Below are 20,914 nucleotides of genomic sequence, written 5' to 3'. Positions count from 1 at the left end.
GGCGCATGTCTTTGCTTGATAATAGATGACTTTCTGGAGGAAAGTTTATCGCTTTTGAGAAAACAGAGTAAGTGGGGATCAGCCTCCCCTCCAGCCTGGCCCCAGGACCCTGAGCCCCGTCCTGGCTCCCCCGCCCGGCACAGGAGGCACATATCCTCACCCCACTTTCTTCCTCTTCCTCCTCCAGCCTACTTTCTCTTCTCTGTGTCGTCAGAGCTCCAGGGAGGGACCTGGGTAGACAGAGAAGCCGGAAACAGCGGGCTGGGGCAGCCACTGCTTACACTGAGGAGGAAGGACGGGAGAAGATTTTGTGTGTGTGTGTGTGTGAGTGTGTGTGTGTGTGTGTGTGTGTGTGTGTATTTTTTCTTTTTGGTGGTGATGGCGGAGGGCGGGTGCTCGCAGGGCCAGCCCTGAACTCGCTGGACAGAGCTACAGACCCATGGGGCCTGGCAGTGCCCGCTGAGAAAGGGAGAAGACAGCAGAGGGGTTACCAAGGTGAGGGGATGGTGCCGATGACGGGAGGGTCGGGGTCTCTGATTATCAGCGTATGGGAGGGTGAATTAATTAACGGGGTGGGGGGGCTCTCAGGATCCTTCCTTGGGCGGGGCGGATGGTCCCCAAGAAATTGTTTCAGCTGGTGTTGGTAGCTGGTGGTACCGGGTTTGGGCAGTTTCGAATCTCAGAGGAATCTGGGATGGGTACAGGCCCAGTGCTCACACCTCCCCCTCATGGGTCACTTTTTCCACACCCCTGCCTCCGGAACCTCCAAGGACAAGTAAAGACTGGTAAAAGAGGGCAAGCTGGTGACCCTCTGCCTGCTGAGTGCGTGTGGGGGGAAGTGGCTGCCCCTCCCTAGAAGGTTGATGCCAGAGGGCAGTGGGTCTTTGACAAACTCCTGTCTGGTTCCCCTATCCAGGTTCCTGTTCAGGAACTGGGGGATAAGTGATCCCCAGATATAGACCTCATGGTGCCCCAGAGGAGGGGGAATTTCCCCCTCAAAATTGCTTCTCGCTTGGCTGCTGTAGACGCCGAGATTTCCCAGCGGCGCGGCGTTAACCCTCCTCGTGCTGAACTGGCTCCGCCTCCCTGCACCCTCTCCCCGCCCCCACCGCCACAAATACACATTGGGCAACTCAGAGAAGCTCTTTTGACTTTTGATCCTGTGGTCCCACGGTCAGAGGACTCGGGAATGTAGTGGTTGAGGTGATCAGGTTTAGGTCACGAAGTGGGTGATGAGTACCCTGGACGTCGTGCTTTTCTTCCCAGTTGGGAAGGAAATCTTGGCCCCACCCCCTCATGTTGTGGCTCCTTCGTGTCCCTTCTAGTCTTTAGGGGCCTTTATGCAGGTGATGCTCCTGTTTTGGCGAGCCGATCGACCCAGCCTCGTTATTGGGTGGGGATGGGGGAAAGTGTGGCCTCCTGAGGTCTGAGGATGAAGTGGGGGAGGAGATTTGAAGCTAGGGCCGGGCCAGAAGGCTGGTCACTCAACACGGAGACATAGAAGAAAGGGGGGTTGCCGATGGCTTAAGGATCGCCTCAGTCCTCAATAGGGTTAGGGTAGAGGGTCAAAGGTCTGAGCATCAAGAGAAACAAGAGTGGAAGAGAGGAGAGAGGAACGGAGTCCTCCCTTGAATTTGAAACACAGACCAAAAGGTGCCTCCCCCCCAAAAAAAAGGGGTAGAGAAAGGCCTGTTGTATTGGAGGACCCTGAGCAGGAGTGGGGAGGATTCTGCTTTTGGGAGAAAAGAGCTGGGGTTGTGGTGCTGGGATTGGGGAGGAGGGGCAAGAGGATTCTAATGCTGGGAGAAAAGAGGGGGGAGGACTGGGGCTGGGGGAGTTGATCTTGAAGCAGGAGTCTCCAGAGAAAGGGATCCTCTGTTCTCCATCCTTTTGGAAGTCCTGGGAGACGGAAGAGGCTAAAAGCACAACAGGAGGATTTGGGGTTACTGGGTTCGGGGTTGCCCAGGGAGTTTCCAACCCCTTCCTCTCCCTCATCTCTGGGAGAGGGACATTATGAGAAACATGAACTGAGAGACCCCTGGGAAACCACTGGTTTACCCACCCCACCCTGCAACCCACCCAGAAATGGGGACACAACCCTCTCCCCTACTCCCATCTCCTCCTTTCCTCTCTCCCTCTTTTCTTCTCTGTCCTTGGCCTTTTAGCCAAGCCTCTAGCTTCCTCTCCCCCTCTTCTAGGCTCTTCACTCCAGGCTTAACTCCACTTTTTCTTCATTCTCTCTCACCTTCTTGCTGAGTTCTCTCTACTTTCCCCTTTGCTGGGTCACCCCTTCTTCGACTCTCCTCCCTCAGCACTCCTCGTAGGATGATGGGATTTGGATCTGGAAGGGATCCTAACAGTCCAATGTGGTGGTTAATCCCCATTCAGATTCAAATCTTGATTTCCAACTAGCTTGCTAAGTGGCCTTGGCAAGTTAGAGAACCCCCTTGAGACTCAGTTTCTTCATCTATGAAAGGGGTTAATTATATATTTTTAAAATTTTGTGAGGCTCTAATGAGCACTAACATAGAAAGTGCTTAGTAAACGGTAGCTATTATTGTCCTACATCCTCTTCTTCATCATCTAGCCGGCTAGTTTTCAAATTATCTCTTGGAGACTTGGAACTTTGAAGAGTTTCTCAGGGACACCTTTGGGGTCAGGAGGTGGGGAGAGGCAATTAGAAGAAGTAGCGTTCAAGGCCTACCATACTTGCCTTCAACAGAGAAACTGCAATTTTTATACCTTTTATATAATTGGGATTCCACAGATTAAAATTGTCTATTGCGTTAAAAAGTTTGGAAAGTTCTGCACTTATCCGAGCCTCATATTTTATAGATGAGAAGACTGAGGCCCACAGAGGGAGGTTCCTTGCCCACAGTACCAAAGCCAGGTCTACAGATGGAACCCTCGTCCCCTGCTTTCTCACACAGAGCTTTCCCTACTGCCCGATCTCACCTGTCTCCCCACCTCTCTGGCTGCAGCTCACCTCTTCCCACCCCTGTGTCTACCACTGAGGGATACCCTTGTCTCAGGCACTGACCAAAGATGTCCCTAGTTTGATGTGGTCTGGCTGTGAGTGGTGGGGGGTTGGTCTCTGGGAGGGCTGTCTACAGGAGGTCCCTCCCCCCCAGAACATAGGCCACCTTTTTTGGGCACTTCTCAGTGGCCTGTTCCTTTCTCCAGATGCCCTCGAAACACCAGGTCATGTCTCTGTGGGGGCTGGTCTCCCAGATGCCCCCAGAAAAATTGCAGCGGCTCTATGTCGACTTTCCCCATCACCTGCGGCATCTCCTGGGTGACTGGCTGGAGAACCAGCCCTGGTGAGTTCTGGTTGCCCCATGCTGGTCCCCCATGTCCTCCCTACCCATTTTCCCTTTCATTAGATTTTCTTGCTCCATTTTGGGACTTGGGACCCATTATTTCATATGTGGTGGCCTAGATGTAACAGGGAGTCTGTGCCGCATCCATCAGACTATGAATGTTGACACATGGAGTCCCCTACCCTCTTAGGAGGCTGAACCAAAGAGGAGGGAGGTCAGGGGGGCTAGGGCAAAAGCACTTCCCATCACAGCTGGAAGATTGGGGAACAAGGGGCAGATAAAAGCTGCAGAGGACCTTCCCATCCTATGGGAGCCGCTTAGCTGTTTGCTATGGGGTGGAGGGTCAGTAGAGCTGAGGAAGTGCTGACCCAAGGACTCTTCATCCTGATCTTCCCACAGGGAGTTCCTGGTCGGCTCAGATGCCTTCTGCTGCAACATGGCCAGCACCCTACTTTCCGCCACTGTCCAGCATCTCCAGGCCTCCGCCAGAAAGCAGGGGGAGGGGAGTGCCATCTTGCAGCACATCAGCACTCTGGAGGTGGGGCAGGAGGGGAGGGGTCAAGGTTAGAGTCGGGTTGGAGTGGAACTGGGGTGAGCATTGGATGCTGGAAGCAAATTGGTTGGACACTGGAAGCAAATTGGTGTTCCTGTTGTTAGCTGTTAGCTAGCATGCAAATTAGACTTTAAAAGCATGCAAATGAATGAAAACTTCAGGAGTCTACAGTTGTGTTGCCTTTCAGTGCATGTGTGATTAGGGGTTGGGCAGGGGTTGAAGGAGGAGACTGACTGGGTAACAGCCAGGCTAATCCTGTCCTTCATCCTTTGTTCCTATAGAGCATATATCAGAGGGACCCCCTGAAGCTGGTGGCCATTTTCAGACAAATACTTCAAGGGGAGAAAAAAGCTGTTATGGAACAGGTATTGTCATACCCCACCTCCCCCCCCAACTCAACTTCCTGGATCATTAGCCTGAGCCCTGAGAAACTAGAAAGAATTTGAACTTCAGGAAAGGCTCAGTGTTCTAGTCCCAGGATGAACCAAGAAAGTTCTGAGGGTAGTGAGGTCTATGAAGGAGTTAAGCGCTGATTCTGCCAGGAGAGAAGTTTTATCTCTGGAAGATTCCAAAAGGTCAGGAAGAACAGTCAAAGGGAAGTCGAGGCAAGTGGCATGGCAGCAGGCATCCCTTTAGGGAGTGGAGGCCAAGTGGGAAGAAATCGGCAGAATATTACAATTCAACTCTTGGCGTCTGTCCCTCCTGCGCAGTTCCGCCACCTGCCAATGCCCTTCCACTGGAAGCAGGAGGAACTCAAGTTTAACACAGCTCTGCAGAGGCTGCAGCACCGAGTAGGCGAAATTCGCCTTCTCCGAGAAGCCCTGCAGCAGGGGACTGAGGCTGGCCAAGGTGGGAACCTAGGCCTGGAGCCCTAAGAGGGTTCTGGGGAGTGTGTGGGAGCGACCCCTTCTTGGACCTCACCCTTAACTGAACCTCAAATCTATCTGCACCCCTGATTTCTGCCCTTACCCTCAGTGTCTCTGCACAGCTTGATACAAACCCCTGCCAATGGGACTGAGCCAAGTGAGGTGAGTAATGGACTGAGAGGTGGAGATTGAGCTCAAAGTACAATCTTTGAGTCATCTCAAATCTGTGGAGGAATGGAGATTAGACCTCAGAGAGACAGAGGTGGGGTAAGGGAATGGCAGAGAGGTGAGAAAGATAGCCCTCTCCTCAGGAGAGCGGGGTGAGGAGGCAGCATGTGGCCCTGGCTCAGGCCCTCCCTGCCCGCAGGCCCTGGCCTCGTTGCTGCAGGAGACTGTCGGGGAGCTGGAGGCTGTCAAGGCCCTGGTGCTGAAGAGGATCCAGATTTGGAAACGGCAGCAGCAGCTGGCAGGGAACGGCGCCCCATTTGATGAAAGCATGACCCTACTACAGGAGAGGTTGGAGCAGGGCTGACAGGGAATGGAGTGGAATGGGGTGGGTACCTGCTGTCTCTGCTGGAGGAACCATGGGTGTGAGAGGGAAAAAGCCAGGTGAGAGGGCCTTGGAATGAGCCAAGACTCAGAAAAGCCAGTCCCAGCAGAGCTATGCAGACTGTTGCTCAGGTTGCATCCTGTACAATTACGCCTGCCAGCGCCCTAGGGGCCACAAGCGGGAGTTTATCGAACCTGCGCTTCTCTCTTCAAGCCCCATGCCCAGGGGAATAGGAAGCCTTCTTCTGTTTGACCTATTAGGCAGGGCACCTCTCAGTTTGTGCAAAAGCACCATACGTGCTCGCAGCTGACCTGGGTATCAGAGCCCTGGGGAAGAGGTAGCGGGGTTTTCACAGGGGATGCAGGCACTGAGAAGGAACCCCCTATCCAGAGCCAAGGTAGGTCCCAGAACCCTTTCAGCACAGGTGTCTTGCAACCACACCCATTGCCCATCCCAGCCCTCCACACACACTATCCTGCTTTCTTCCAGGGTTTAAGGGTAGGGTGTCTGGGCTGGAGTAGGTAGCCTGAATCCTGTGTCCCCTGACCACTGTCCTACCCCCAGGTGTGAGAGCCTGGTGGACATTTATTCCCAGCTGCAGCAGGAGGTGGGGGCAGCTGGTGGGGAGCTTGAGCCCAAGAACCGGGCAGCACTGATTAGCCGGCTGGATGAAGTCCTTCGAACCCTCGTCACCAGGTATGCCCTGTGAGCCCCTAGCTTGCCAGACCCCAAGGAAGGAAGAGGGTGAGAATTGCAGGGAAGGCACCAGGAGGGACCCACCTGCTGACTCCTCTTTTGTTCTTCTCACTCCTCCCAGCTCTTTCCTGGTGGAGAAGCAGCCCCCCCAGGTTCTGAAAACTCAGACCAAGTTTTCGGCTGGGGTTCGATTCCTGCTGGGCCTACGGTTCCTGGGAGCCTCAGCCAAGCTTCCACTGGTCAGGGCCGACATGGTGACTGAGAAGCAGGCGAGGGAGCTGAGCATGCCTCAGGGGTCTGGGGCTGGAGCGTAAGCTGGGGCTGAAGAAGGCCTCTTGGGGTGGTGGAGGCCAGAGGAGCCTGGGGGACCGGCACCTCCAAGAGCTGTGTGATCGAGAGGGAGGGCCATGGGATGATCAAGGCAAAGGAAGGGGAGGGACCCATCAGTGCTGGAATGGGGTGAGAGCAGCATGATTTGGCCAAGACGGGATGCCTCCCTTAAGAACCCAGGCGGGGAGATGGAGATTTGGAGCCAGAAGTCCATGCCATTCACCCAGTGACTCAAGGTCCTCCCCATACCTGGTCCAGCCCGCTCACTCTCTGGTCTCCCCTGGCAGAGAAAGCACCGGGGAAATCACCAACAACACCGTGCCCCTGGAGATCAGTGTTTCTGGGAACTGCTGCTCTGCCCTGTTCAAGAACCTGGTGAGCGTTTCAGGGCAGGGCGGCGGTCGGGATCCTCAGATTATGGGACTCTCCTTGGAGAAGGTGCTGGAGCCCAGGAATCTCTGTCCTTAGTCCTGCTGTCCCTCACTCCACCCTTCAGCTTCTGAAGAAAATCAAGAGGTGTGAACGGAAGGGCACCGAGTCTGTCACCGAGGAGAAGTGTGCTGTGCTCTTCTCCACCAGCTTCACTCTCGGCCCCAACAAACTCCCCATCCAGCTCCAGGTAAACTGAACCCCCAGCCCTGCCCAGTCTGGGGCCCCAGGGCCCCTCCATGGCACACACTGGGGTCCTGTATCCTCACTCCTTCTTCATGACAACCCCCTACGCTGTGCGTCTGGGACTCGTGCACACTGGGGCCAGGTGAGCAGGGAGAATCAAGAGCATGGAGTGCATGTGTCAGAGAATAACAGTGTAGCAGCAACGAGCATCTTCTTGTAGACCAGGGCACTGTTTTAAGTGACACACTCACACACAGTTCTCATAATAACATCAGGAGGAGGGTATCATTTCTAACCTCCTTTTATAGATGAGGATATTGAGACACGGAAAGATTGAGTAATTTGCCCAGGTCACACAGCTACTAAGTGTTGGAGCTGGCATTTGAAACCTGGAGGTCTGGCTCCATAGCACTGACTCATAACCACTTCTCTACAGTAAGGCCCTAATTGAGCTTCAGAAAGCATTTGATAACATACTATAAGCTTTTAATTATGTTGTGTGAGTCCAATAGCTTTCCCCTCAGAGCCAGCCCCTGAGGAAGCCCCTTGCCCAAATAAGAAGAACCCCCTCTCCTTATCCCATTCAGGCCCTATCTCTGCCCCTCGTGGTCATCGTCCACGGCAACCAAGATAACAATGCCAAAGCCACCATCTTGTGGGACAATGCCTTCTCTGAGATGGTGAGGAAAGACCTGGAATGGGGGGTACAGGGGCAGAGTGGGCTCTAACACGGGGGGTGGGGTACAGGCTGGTGGGGGTGGCAGGCATGTTCAAATGTGAGTGACCTTAACTTCTTCTCATGGACCTGCTTTCATACTTTCAACCTCTTTTCATACCAGTCTTAACTATCCTGTCGTAGCACCCTGCACTATTTTTGTTAAAGCACCATCTTTGTGAGAGAGCTCAGGGGACAATGCCTGGGAGGGGAGGTGGGAAGAATGAAGGCCCCTCCTGAGGAAGAATGGGGGTGATAGCTGAGGCACCCTCTCCTTCCCCTTTCACTCCAGGACCGTGTGCCTTTTGTGGTAGCTGAGCGGGTACCCTGGGAGAAGATGTGTGAAACTCTGAACCTCAAGTTCATGGCTGAGGTGGGGACCAACCAGGGGCTACTCCAAGAGCACTTCCTCTTCTTGGCCCAGAAGATCTTCAATGACAACAGCCTCAGCATAGAGGCCTTCCAGCACCGTTCTGTGTCCTGGTCACAGTTCAACAAGGTCATTCCCCTGCCCTTCAGACCTCCCAACCCCAAGCTCTTCATCCCTGGGGCACTCAGGGCCTCCCCAACCTCTGCCCAGGGACCAACTGCTGGGATTTTCACCATGCCCCACCATGTTCACCACAAAAGCCTGTCAGGAGGCGGCCCGGAGGGAACACCTCTCAGCTCAGGGGCAGCCTGGAGGATGCATACTCTGACCCCTCAGGCTTTGGCCCTCTGTCCTCCCTCTTCACCAGTGACTTGTATGAGTCAACCAGATTGTGTAAACACAGCTCTGATTCAAAATGACTTTGACCCATTGGTAAAATAGTTCCCATTGCAAAAACAGGGATGAAATCCCACAGGGACATACACTAGTAATACCAGCAACCATGTGTTGACAGTTTACTATATGCCAGGCACTATGCTTAGCATTTTATGTATGTTATTTCATCCTCCCAACATCCCTTCAAGGTGGGTACATTAGTATCCCCATTTTACAGACAAGGACCTGATGCTCAGAGGGGTTAAGTAGTTTGTCCAAGCCTCCCAGCAGGTGAGTAGCATGGCTGGGATAGAACCCCATATTTCTGACTCTTACTCTTAGCTACTATATTTTACTCCCTCCAAAATAAGGTGGCTCAGAACTGGGTCTGTTACAAGAACCCGGAGAAAAAGAAGATCTGAGTGTCTTGGTTGACCACCAGCTGGGTAAATGTAGTCATGTACTGCTCTCTTAGATAAAAAGGAAGAAAGAAAAGCCCACACGACCAGAGGATGTATTAGCAAAGGGAGCAGGACCCACACCTGGCGGCCGCCTTCTCTGGACTCCACTTCTACCAGGCCTCATTAGGGATGAGTGGAGCACAGTGGTTATGAGGGGCCCCAGCCCTAACTTCCTGGGTTAAATCCCAGCTCTGCCTCTCACCAGCTGTGTGGACCTGGGCAAGTTATTTGACCTTTCTGGGCTTCCATTTCTTTATCTGTAAGATGGGATAAGTTACAGGGTTTCCCTCCAGGGTCTTGAAAAGATCAGATAAATTAATTTATGGAAAGGGCTTGGAATAATGCCTGGCACATGGTAAATGTGAGTGTTGGCCACTGTCATTGATCAGGGTCTCAGATCCAGTTTGGTCCCTCAGCGCTGCGACTGTCGTGTGGGCACACACAGCCTAGTGCCTACCCCAACCAGGCTCCAGCTCTGGCCTTTTCATGCTCACACTAGCTCCTCCTCACGCCACAGGAAATCCTGCTGGGTCGTGGCTTCACCTTTTGGCAGTGGTTCGATGGTGTCCTGGACCTCACCAAACGCTGTCTCAAGAGCTACTGGTCAGATCGGTGAGTCTTTGCCCCAGGTGGCCTGAGCAGGTGTCCATCCAGCTTCCTCTCCACATCCAGTGCCTCCACCCCCATCCTCTCCTTCATCCTGGCCAGGTTGATCATTGGCTTCATCAGCAAACAGTACGTTACTAGCCTTCTTCTCAACGAGCCCGATGGGACCTTCCTCCTTCGCTTCAGCGACTCAGAGATTGGAGGCATCACCATTGCTCACGTCATCCGGGGCCAGGATGGTGAGGTCATCACAGCCAATCCTGTTTCTGTGCCTCTGGGATTTCTTCTGGGAAGGAAATGTTTTGCTTTCCTTGATGCCAACCCCGATCTTCAGAAAGTTCTTCCTTTAGGTCCAACTTCTCTTCTTCCTTCTCTGGCCTAAACTGCCATCTTCTCACTGTGAGCTCTGTGGATGGAAATTAGTGGTTCTCCCTCCCCAAGACCCCCACCTGAGGTCCTCTTCCTCTTGTCTTGGTAGATTGAGAATGAGTTCTGTGTGGGGGCCGGGGAAGGGGAAGAAAATCTGGACAGAGGGGACTCAGGGTCTCATTCCTATCATAGGCTCCCCACAGATAGAGAACATCCAGCCATTCTCTGCCAAAGACCTGTCCATTCGCTCACTGGGGGACCGAATCCGGGACCTTGCTCAGCTCAAAAACCTCTACCCCAAGAAACCCAAGGATGAGGCTTTCCGGAGCCACTACAAGCGTGAGCTGGAGCTAAGAGCTCGGACTCCTTCCTGTTGCCCACCTTCTCCCTGCTACCAGTTGCCCCTCCCGTGTCCACTCTGTGTCATGCCTGACTCTTCTCTCCATTTTTGTAGCCTCACTTCTCCTACTTGCCCATCAGCTATGCCCCCCTCTCCTCCCTCCCTTCCTTCCTAACCCTGGAGCATTCCATAGTTCTCCTTTCCTCCCCACAACAGATGAACAGATAGGTAAGGATGGCAGGGGTTACGTCCCAGCTACCATCAAGATGACTGTGGAAAGGTGAGTCATCACTGGTGGTGATGATGAGTGGGGCCTGGTACTTACCTGTAGGAAGGGGTGGTGGCATCAACACTTGGTCCGTCACATGTGTCTCCTTCCCTCCTCCAGGGACCAGCCGCTCCCCACCCCAGAGCCCCAAATGCCTCCCATGGTGCCCACTTATGACCTTGGAATGCCCCCTGACTCCATGACCATGCAGATCAGCCCAGATATGGTGTAAGGAGCTTGAGAGACAGCAATGGGGGTGGTCTGTGCAGGCGGGCTTTCAGTATGGGCCGCTGGGAGACCTGGCACGGGGGGCTGAAGGAGGGAATTTTCCTTTCCATGAAATTTCCATGAATTTTCCTTTCCCATCCGCAGGCAGGGGCTGGGGGTGTCCAGGAGAAGGGCTGGCATCCAGCAGTCTTGCTTTCTTTCCCCAGGCCCCAGGTGTACCCACCACACTCTCACTCCATGTCCTCATACCAAGCCCTCCCCCGGGAAGAATCAGTCAATGTGTTGCGAGCCTTCCAGGAGTAAGTGAAGAGCCTCTCGGGGATAGGGTGGGGATACCCAGCTACAAGGGGGAATGGGCACTTGCATTTGTTAGGAGAGGTTCTTCTGTGAGAAAGGGGCAGCAAAAAGCTTTGTCTCTTCTGTCCATTCCATTGAGGCTTAGTGGTTAAGACCCAGACTTCCCTGGGTTCGAATTCCAGCTCCGCTACTTACTGACGCAGGGCAAATTACCTAACTCTGGTGCCTCATCTGTAAAATGGAAAATAATAATACCTTCCTCGTAGGATTATTGTGAAGGCTAAATGAGTTAATAATATGTGTAAAGCTAAGCATAGTACCTGGCTCATAGCAAGAGCTATTTTTGTAAGGATTAGTGTTCGCTCCTGCTCCTGGAATCCACAGTCACTTACCTGCAGTCTTGATTTTTATTTACTCATCTGTTTTGACCTTGAAGTGGTCTAGACGTTTCTGTATCCCAGAGAGCACTCAGGTACTTATTAACTCTTAATCAAGACATGACATCTCCCCTCCCAGGAATTCAGGTGGGGGACTTAGAATCACCAAAATTCACAGTGCAGAGAAACATCAGAAATTAGTTAATCCAGCCCCCCTCTCCTTCCAGTCCACCACACCCACCACACTTCACAGATGGGAAGACTGAGCTCACAGTTGTAGAGAGAGCTTGCTCAAGAATATGCAGTCAGGATGAAGTGTTGAAATTTGTTTCCTTACTCAGTGGTTTTGACTTTGCAAAAGCTCTTGCCCAGTCTTCCTTTGACTGTGCCCTCTTTCCTGCTTCCAGACCTCACCTGCAGATGCCCCCCAACCTGAGCGACATGAGCCTGCCCTTTGACCAAACGCACCCCCAGTGAGTGACAGCCCCCATCTCGATCCCATGTGCCCTATTCATTTCCAGCCTCCCCTGCCTCAACATCTTACTTTTCTGGTCGAAGCAGGGGCCTGCTGTCGTGCCAGCCTCCGGAGCATGCCATGTCCAGCCCCGAGTCCCTGCTCTGCCCGGATGTGACCATGAGGGAAGACAGCTGCCTGAGCCAGCCTGTAGGAGGGTTCACTCCTGGGACCTGGTGAGTGGTGGCCTGGGGGTGGCAGCTGAGTGGGGGCTAGAGGAGTGCCTATCCCACGGCTTCTCTCCTTCCTCCTCGTAGGGTTGATGAAGACATGTTTCCGCACTTGCTGCCTCCCACTGAACAGGACCTCACCAAGCTTCTCCTGGAGGGTCAAGGGGAATCAGGGGGAGGGTCCTTGGGAGCCCAGACCCTCCTGCAGCCCTCCTCCTATGGGCAGTCTGGGATCTCAATGTCTCACTTGGACCTAAGGGCCAACCCCAGTTGGTGATCCCAGCTGGAGGAGGAGCCGAGAGAGACAGCTCTTCTACCCCCATGGACCTGCTCTGGACACCTGCCCACGCTCCTGCCAAGCAGCAGACAGGGAGGGTGTCCTGTCCCCACCTACTTCCTGGTCAGGAGGAAAAGACTGCCTGGAGAAGGCACAGTGGGTGGAGCCTATCCACTCCTTCCCTCTTATCACATGCCCCTGCCCTCTCCCTTCCAGTACCGGAAGAGAAATTCAGGTTCCAAAGTGACACACCCCAGCATGCCTGCACACGCACCACACACACACACTCACGGCTCTCTCCCGGAGATGGGACTGAGCAGGAAGTGAAATGGGCAAGAGCAGAAGTTAGGTATGGAGGGCTTCTCCTCCCACCCATAGCCAGGACTCGGGATGCACAGACACATGTGCACACTTGCACTAGAGGCCGGGGATGGGCTTGGGTCCCTGGGGGATGAGGAAGCAGTTTAGGAGACCCTGAGTGGGAGAAGAGGGACTTGTACACTTGGTTATTGATGTGGGTTACACCTACGTTAAAAATCAAATCCCAAACAGCTCCAGATTCCTGTCAGTCAGAAGCTTTTGGCTGTGTATGTGAAATGCATGGCCTGAGTTTCTTGGTGTATAGCTATGTGAAAGTGTGTATACCTGAGACACGTGGACATACAGATGTCACACATATTCATCTTCTGGCCACATAATCCGATTTTGTCTACGTGACAAGTTCTGAAGCGTGAAACACTGCAAAAAGACACTGGCGAGTGTGCTGACCTCTCTGATGTATGCTAACCCAGATGTACTCAGCTCTGAATATGACTGTCCAGGTAGGACTATGTACCTGTGACATCTGCATGTGGCTGCAGCTTCCGTGTCTCAACATCACCAGTCATGCAGGGGTGAGAATTGGGGGCCACACCAGTTGTGTGATCCCCTCGGTGTATTAGGGTCTCTCCCCCATTGCTTCCTTTCTATTTCCCCAGGCACCTCCACTCTCCTATCCCATGCCACCCTTTCTCCCTCTTGGGAGTCATAGATCCTAAGCCATAAAATAAATTTTATTCCAAAATAACAAAATAAATAATCTACTGTACACAATCTGAAAAGAAAGATGCTCTAACTGCTCGGACAGGTACTGTGGTTTAGCCCCCAGCTGAGGGAGACACTGAGTCCAACCCAGGCCTCCCATGGGGACAGATGAAGGGAACCCCACATCCACCCCACCCCAGAGAGGGTAGGGCAGAAAGGAAAACATTGCTGAGGATTTGGGGGAAAAATGGGGATAGATGAGTAAACTGCAGCACTTATTAAATTATAGAAACAAACTAGAAGCACAAAAATGGGGGAGCAGAGGGGAGGAGGATCAGGTCCAGTGTTCCCAGGCCCCCAGTTCTGGGGGAAAATGTTTCCATTTTTAGCTGCTGGACCTTCCCAAGGAAGTCCCCTTTCCCCCATGTCCAAACTGAGTCCAACTGCTCACACCACAGGTTCCAACTAGAGAGAATGGGCGTGTGCTGTGTAAGGGAGGGGAGAACCCCAGATACCCTGCAGACAGAGTCCTTGCCCCCGAGCTCTGGGCAAGGGTGAGAGGCAGCACGCACCCTCCTTGCATCCTCTCGTCAGGCCCCTACTCATTATTGCTTGAAGCCCCATAGTCCTATGCCCATGGAGCAGTTGGGGAGGCAGAAGGGCAGCAGAAGGATCCAGGGTTGTGACTAGATGCCAGGGATTGACAGTGTAGGGATCTGTGGGAGCCAGAAGTCCGGGGGCCTGGGTCTGAGAACACAAGCCCACTCCTCACTGCCGGCTGGCCTCAGCCTCCACTTTCACGCTGCTCCTGCGACCTTCGACCAGAGCTGGATGGGGTCCTGGGGCAGGGCATCGGTCCAGCAGCCCTTCCTCGAACTCTGCAGGACAAAGGGGTAGTTAGGAGGCTGCGGGGTGGACGTTGCAGAGAAAGGGGGTTGAGAACAGAGGCAGGGGTAGAGAAGGTAGCAAGAATGAGCTTGATTTGTTGCGTTACTGCCTCCTGCCCACCGCGTATATATGGGGGGCTTCCATATCCAAATGTGTGTGCCCCCTCCTCTTTCTGGCTGTGTGTAGCTCTCTGTCTCTGTTTGTGTGTCTCTCTTTCTCTGTCTCTCTTTCTCTGTCTCTCCCGCCTCCTCCGCTCCGCTGGAATTTCTGGTTCTGTCAGGAGCTGTGGGGGCGGCTTGGCTCTGACCTCTCCCCCTCCCCTCTTCCCAGGCTCTGCCGCCCCCACTTATCTCTGGCCCCCTCCCAGATCCCAGCCAACCAACCATGCCCCCCAAGTTTCTCAGAAGCCAAGTCAGGGGGAACACAGGAAGCCAGGCTCCCAGTTCCTCCCCAAAGAAAAGCCCCCTTTTCAGTCCCTGCCCCCACTTCTCACCCACACAGTTTAAAAATACCAAGCCAGGGTTGGTGGCTTTGTCTGCTGCATCACTCTCAGCCCAGCCGCTGCCCAGCAAAACTGACTGGCCCTTTGCTAGTTTACTCCCCTTTTCCCCATCCACACACAAAGCATCCCCCTCCGGGCCCCTCCACTTCCAGGCTGGGCAGCCCCACCCCAACTGCTAGCTCACTCCACCCTCCTGCATTGGTGGAAGTGCTCGCCAAGCTTCCCTTCCAGGTGACCCTTCTTTTGCTCCAGATCATCCCCATTCTGTCTCCCTGTTCAACACAGTTCCCCCTTCAGAGATCTCCATTATGGTCAGACCCTCCCCAGTGGGAACAGTCCTGCAGGGTCCTCCTCTTCTCTGCCCAAGGCTGGTTGGCTGGAGCCCAACCATCCTACTGCCCTCTCTGGGGACTACATCCCTCTTCCTCCCACCTGGCCCCAGGACACCAGGATTGCTACTGTGGGGCCTGGGTGGTGGGGGTGTTTGGGGACAGCACTGCTGGCTGCCTCACCTGCAAGAGGCGGCTTTGCAGGCACACAGGGGCTGAGGCGGCCCACGCGGTCGTGGGAGACGAGGCGGGCTAGCCGCAGCCCCTCATCCATCAGTGTCTGCTGCAGGATGTGGCGGCTCCACAGCCCATGGGCTGGCAATGCCAGAGGCAGGTCAGCAGGGGGCGGCGTCAGCCTTGGGCATGACCCCACAGCTGTGGGCATGGGCACTGGTCAGGTAAGGGACTACAGTCAACAGAACCCCCACCCTCAACCACACAGCTGGACCCAAAAGGTCCAGGCCCTTTTGCCCCCATCCAGCCAGGCCTCCCAACCCTGTTCCAGGCAGTTGCCTCCTGGCTCCCTCCTCCCACGCCTTCCACCTTCCCTCCCCAACCCAGAGGAGAGAAGTGTTCTGATGCACACTCACCCTGCAAGTGTCCATCTAGACTCTCCCCAGACAGGCTGGCGCTGTCTTCCTCCAGGCTAGGGCGGTATGGGGGTGCATAGGACTCAGGGCCTGGGGGAGGTTGCTGGATTTCAGAGTGACTTTGCTCTCCAACCTGTGGATGCCCCAAATGGGGAAATGAGGACCTAGCAAGGGAGGAAATTGGGGAAATCTGCCCTAGTCCCCTACATAGACCCTGGAAAACCTACCTCCTGTTTCAGCTTCTTCAGTGGGGGCCCTCCCAATTCTTCAGGGTGGAGCCTGCAAAGATGGAGAGAGCAATACGGAAGGTGAGGCTGGCGAGAGGGACACATGATAGGCAGGGCACAGAATCTTGTGAGGGGCACACATCATTTCAAGACCCTGGAAAGACGCTGGCTGAGCATGAGTCTCCGGCTCAGGCACTAGGATTGTGAGAAGGGGGGTCAGAGGAGACCTGAGGTGGATGGGAAGAGGGACCAGACCTCAGACAAGTGGACTTCGCCAAAGTCAAGACATGCAAGTGGGTAGGAAGCAGGCCTGGAAGCACCCGAACTGGACGTTAGGACATGACCCAGCTCCTTGGCAAGATTCTAATCTAGAAAAGACCTGGAGCAGGGGGCCTTACCTGGAACCCTTCAAGGAGGACAGGTAGGTGCTCTCTCGGGCCACTTGGCGTGACAAGGAGAAGAGCTCAACCCTCCGCAGTAAGAGTGTGTTGTCCCTCATGCAGAACTGGGCAGCAGCCTCATTGATGGTCAGCTGTGGACAAAACCGCCAGAGCAGTCAGAATCCTAACTCCCCACTGCCTGTCCAGATGTCCTCACAATCCTTCACCATCAGACAAATGAGGCCCACCCGTCAGATGCTTGCTTGGGTTTTGACACTATGCCGATTTCTGAGGAAGACAGAGGTCAGCACCCACAGCTTTTTAGGGGCCTGGAGCCTCCTTCACTCTTGTGTGGTCCTGAGCAGATAGGACAGGTAGGCTCTGCTTCCCCTCACTTGAGGAGGAAAGCATTGCAAGAGCTGGGGTTGGAGTGGGAGAGAAGGGGTCAGGGGCGGGGGTCCTGGTCAAGGGGTAATGAAACAGACTTGGGAGTGTGCAGATTCTCAGAGGTGAGTAGGTTGAGGCCTGGCAGCCAAGAGCAATCCTGGGAGGCTGGGGTCCTCACCTCATGCAGGCTGAGCTGCTTGCCCTCCCGCCGCTTAGAGTCAAAGCGGCCATAGATAATGCTGTATTTGCGGATCTCCTCCTCCTTCTGGCTGTCGTTATCATCCATCTCAAAGATATGACCCACACTCCGCGCCAGCTTCTTGTTCAGCTTCAGAAGGGAAGTCACCTCCCCAGAATCCCCCCTTGGGAAGCTCCGGAAGATTCTCTCCACACTCTCCACCACCATGCGGACCATCTCTGGCTCCAGTCTATCCGGACCACTCCCAGACCCAGTTGCTGCCAAACCCCCAGCCCCGTTCCCCTCAGGGACTCCTCCTGCTGCAGGTGGGGAGAAGGAGGGTGAGCCAGCCTCCTCTTCTCCTCCCACCCCAACATCAGACTCTGGAGTGCTCCGGCCTGGCCAGATTCGGGCATCCCCAGTCCCAGGTCCCCCAGGCAGTGGTGACAGCTTCTCTCCAAGTTCAAGGGGGCTCTTTGGGCTAAAACTGCGAGCACTGCCCGCCTTTTCCCCTGGGCTGCCATGCCCATTGCTCATGCTCCCTTTCCGGGTGCCTGCAGTCTCTGATATCTTGAAGAGCGGAATACTGGAGACTGGCACAGCAGGCACTGGCTGACTGAAGAGCCCTGGATTGGTGGCCCACTCTCTCAGTGCCTTCTGCAGGCGTCGGACATGGAGGGGCTTGGTGGCCATGCCCACAAGTGCCATGATTTCCAGGAACTCCTCCTCACCCGCCTCGCACAGTTGCTGCACGTCGTCCCCTCCCTGCTGGATGAAGGTCTCATAGTAGGAAAGAAGATTGGCGCGCTGCAGGACCCGGTACAGCTGCAGCTCCCCCAGTGTCCGAGGAAGTGCCATGGCTCGGGCACTAGGCCTGAGGAGGAGGAGCACAAGAGATAGAGGGGGGCAGTCAGTCCTCCTACTGGGTACCAACCCACACTCACAATTGTCTTCTTTCCTGCCTGCTCCTCTTCCTCTCTTTTGAATGCCCTTTCTGCCCAGTGCCCAGACTATGAGAATCAGGCACTGTTCAGAGGCACAGACACGCCAGTGCCATCCCAACTGACCAGAAGTACCAAAAGCCAGCCCAGTCTCTGCAGAAGTCAAAGTCTCTTAGCCTCTATCCACAGCTTTTACCTTTCTGGCCTGGGCAAGGAGACCTTGAGCACTGAGGCGAGTCAGCACACCCCAGGATGGCTAGTTCTTCTCCAGAACATGGTCCTCACCTTCCATTCTAAATACCAGTAGGTCTGCCCATTACTTGGTGATATCTCACACTGAGGTGAATGTAGGACACCCCCTTCCCATCCTCCCCATAGGGGATACCTTGGACCATTGCTGGCCAGCTTCACTCCCTAGTGGCATCCTGCCCATGTGCCTGAGAGGGGTGTGGCCCCTTAGCTGTCCTTTCCCATTCTGTGAGCCCGGTGGACCTCTGCTCTCCTCGCTACCCTCAGCTTTTTCCACCAGTTAGGCATTCTTAGCACACTCTTGCTCTCTCCTTCCAGGACCTCCCCTCTGCTCAGTGCCACCCCTTCCCCCTCTAGCCCCTCTCGCAGCAGTGACCTTCCCCAACTGCTCTGTAGGTAGGCCTGTCCCTTCAACTCAGGCAGGGGGGAGGGGAGGAGTGCCTCAATTGTTCTTCTCTGGGCCTGTTCCGCCCACACAAACTCCTACAGTGGTAGCGTCTGCAGGCGAAAACCGCCGGGGGGCTCCCGCCTACCCTCTCCCTTATTTTCCACCCACATCTCAAGTGGAGTGGGGGAGCGGCTCAAGTCCTCGTGAGGGAGGGGCTGCACGCCGAAACTCCCCTCCCCACACTGTAAATAAAGGTACAGAAAATCCGAAAGGACGCCTAGGGTATCCCCTGCTTCTCCACAGCCCCGTTGATACTCTCTTGGATCAAAAGCGCCGGCTTCTGCCGGATCCCTGGGCTCGCGTGCCCCATGCCAAAGACAGGCTGAGCCAGCGGAGCGGCCCTCCCCCGACAATGCTACCAGCTAGAGTTCCAAGGCTTCCCCTGGCGCTTGGGGGCCCCCACGTTCTTTGCAGGGGGCTCACATGCCAGGTCATGCCCATAGAGTAAACGGGGGATGAATTAGATACTGTTCTTTCACATCCAGCTTCATCAAATCTCCTGCCTGCTCCCAGAGCCCCCTAATTTGAAGACTCACCCCCTTTTCCATCAGTCTCCACCCCCCACCTCCGTCCCGCTTCCCCTCGTCCTCTCAGCGACCTCCGCCCTCCGGACCCCTTTCCGAGTCCAGCTCCACCCATCTCCACTCCCCGCCGCTTCCCTTTGCCCACTAACTTGAGTCTGGGCTGCGGAGTCCGGCGGGCGCTGTCCCCTCCGCCAGGCGGCTGCTCGGCTGTGGGGGAGGGCGCTCTGTGCATGGACGGCCGGAGACCACCGGGGCTACCACTCTTGATGCCCGGCGCTCGGCGCCTGGTGCGCGCTGCGCTCTTCCCGGCGCGCGAGGCCGTGTCCGCCGCGGTCCGGGCTCCGTCCCTCCCTCCACGTCTCCTCTCTCCAAGCCTCCGCGACTCTGTCTGTGCCTCTGCCCCCCCACTCCCCGGTTGCGCTTGCCGCCTCTCCGCGCCTCCGCCCCCGCAGGACGCACGGGGAGCGAGGCCCCGCGCGGTGCTGGCTGCTGGGCGGGCGGAGGGCGTGGGTAGAGATGGGGGCGGAGGCCGGGGGCGGGGGGCGGGCGCCCGGGCCTCTCCGAGGGCCTCGGAGACACCGCGACGGAGAGGAGAGGCGGAGACTGGGGGGGAGGGGGTGTACAGCAGGAGGCGGGGGCGGGGATTCGGAGCCGGGGCGCCGAGGTGGGACTAGGGTGACCGAGGCCGGGATAGGGAAGGCGGGTTTGGGGACCTAGCGGGAGGGGTGAGGTCGCTCCATGCCACCCACGCCGGATGCACAGCCGGCCCTCTTCTCGCCCACTTACCCACGTGAGCACCCAGGAGGCGACATTCCTCCCCCCTCCGCGCGGAGAGCGGAGTTTCTCAACCACGCACAGGTACACAAAGACACAGAGAAACGCACGGACGTACACACGCGCCTAAACAACTACGCGGACGCCCACTGCCCACACTCAGGACTCGCGGTGGTGGACGTGTGAATGTTAGGGGTGAGCCGAGCAAAGTTGGCGGAGTTTCAGGGTGCGCGGCTCCTCTCGTGCATGCATCTGATTCCCATAGTGTGTGCATTTGTGGCAGTTCTGTGCGATTGGGGCTTTGCAGGAATCTCTTAGGTATCCCAGCGCTCTTCTCCGGCCAGGAAAGGAGTAATTTGAAGAGACCACTTTGGGAAACCCAGGCCTTCCCCATCCCTGCCTCTAGTTCAAGCTGAAGTTCGGGGAACAGGAATGGGCGGGTTATGCTAGAACCTACCACTTAGACGCGTTCATTAGACGCGTAGGGTTTTGTTAGCGCATAGGTCAGGCAGGGAGGGGAGGGATACCCCGCCTTCGTCTACTATTCGTACCCTATTTGCCGAGGATGGGAACCTGGTCCTGGGGAATCCTGTGTGGCAAAGCTGGGATATGGAGAATACCCCTTCTGGGGGGACGTCTATTAGGGAACTTCGCTCGAGAGTCTAGTGGAGAGTCTAGTGGAGGCTGGGCAGGAGGCCGGGAGCCGATGGCGCGGCTCCCTACGGAGGAGCTGGAGGGAGGAGCTCCTTCAAGGATCCTAGCCCCTTCCACAACCCACCATCCCTCCCCCCTTTGTTTCTTCTAGCCCCATCTGGTTCCCATTACACTCCCGCCCACGGCTGGGAGGACTGGGTTGGGGACAGGCGGGGGTTCTGAGGGCCTGGCCCTGCGGCTCTAGGCCCAGAGGAAACGATGGCTGGGGGAAGGGGGAGGGAGACTGGAAGCGAACAGACTGGCCAGAGGCAAGGTTCCCTCGGTCTGAAGCCTCAACTCCGCCCCATCATTCCGCAGTTCTGAGTGGCCCGGGCCCGGCAGGGCGTGGGCGGCGTGTGCGGAGGCTGGTTCTACATTCCGGCCTGGCGAGGGGACCTTTCGGTCTCCGCTGGGGGCAGAAGAGGAGGGGTACATCACTGGAGGGATTTCAGTAGCTAAAATTCTCTTTCCCGCCCCATTAAGC

The 20,914-nt window shown here is 55.6% G+C and overlaps 2 protein-coding genes across 5 annotated transcripts; one reads left to right on the top strand and one right to left on the bottom strand.

The window, feature by feature from the left end:
* The first annotated feature begins 205 nt into the window (after positions 1-205).
* Positions 206-13,362, top strand: STAT6 (signal transducer and activator of transcription 6). Of its 3 annotated transcripts, XM_033116910.1 has the most exons (23): positions 206-495; positions 2,836-2,890; positions 3,184-3,320; positions 3,720-3,858; positions 4,155-4,238; positions 4,584-4,722; positions 4,849-4,901; positions 5,107-5,255; positions 5,854-5,985; positions 6,107-6,295; positions 6,603-6,690; positions 6,812-6,934; positions 7,518-7,610; positions 7,938-8,144; positions 9,369-9,463; positions 9,560-9,696; positions 10,019-10,165; positions 10,383-10,446; positions 10,555-10,662; positions 10,869-10,961; positions 11,744-11,809; positions 11,895-12,026; positions 12,108-13,362. In XM_033116910.1, exons 3-23 carry the CDS (start codon positions 3,184-3,186, stop codon positions 12,295-12,297), a joined length of 2,565 nt encoding a protein of 854 aa, XP_032972801.1. In that variant the 5' UTR covers positions 206-495; positions 2,836-2,890; the 3' UTR covers positions 12,298-13,362. The 3 variants fall into 3 exon arrangements, with proteins under 3 accessions (XP_032972801.1, XP_032972800.1, XP_032972803.1); XM_033116909.1 differs by lacking the exon at positions 2,836-2,890 and having other exon boundaries at positions 207-495; positions 12,108-13,361; XM_033116912.1 differs by lacking the exon at positions 2,836-2,890 and having other exon boundaries at positions 208-495; positions 11,898-12,026; positions 12,108-13,359.
* Positions 13,329-19,354, bottom strand: NAB2 (NGFI-A binding protein 2). Of its 2 annotated transcripts, XM_033116913.1 has the most exons (7): positions 19,113-19,354; positions 16,802-17,675; positions 16,255-16,388; positions 15,857-15,908; positions 15,630-15,762; positions 15,223-15,414; positions 13,329-14,198 (listed from the first exon to the last, which is right to left on the bottom strand). In XM_033116913.1, exons 1-7 carry the CDS (start codon positions 19,193-19,195, stop codon positions 14,089-14,091), a joined length of 1,578 nt encoding a protein of 525 aa, XP_032972804.1. In that variant the 5' UTR covers positions 19,196-19,354; the 3' UTR covers positions 13,329-14,088. The 2 variants fall into 2 exon arrangements, with proteins under 2 accessions (XP_032972804.1, XP_032972805.1); XM_033116914.1 differs by lacking the exon at positions 15,223-15,414 and having other exon boundaries at positions 19,113-19,347.
* Between the last annotated feature and the right edge of the window lie 1,560 nt (positions 19,355-20,914).

This window comes from Rhinolophus ferrumequinum, chromosome 10 (assembly GCF_004115265.2).
Source record: "Rhinolophus ferrumequinum isolate MPI-CBG mRhiFer1 chromosome 10, mRhiFer1_v1.p, whole genome shotgun sequence".
Lineage (NCBI taxonomy): Eukaryota > Metazoa > Chordata > Mammalia > Chiroptera > Rhinolophidae > Rhinolophus > Rhinolophus ferrumequinum.
Note: the sequence above shows the minus strand (reverse complement) of the source record. Positions and strands in the feature narration are given on the sequence as shown.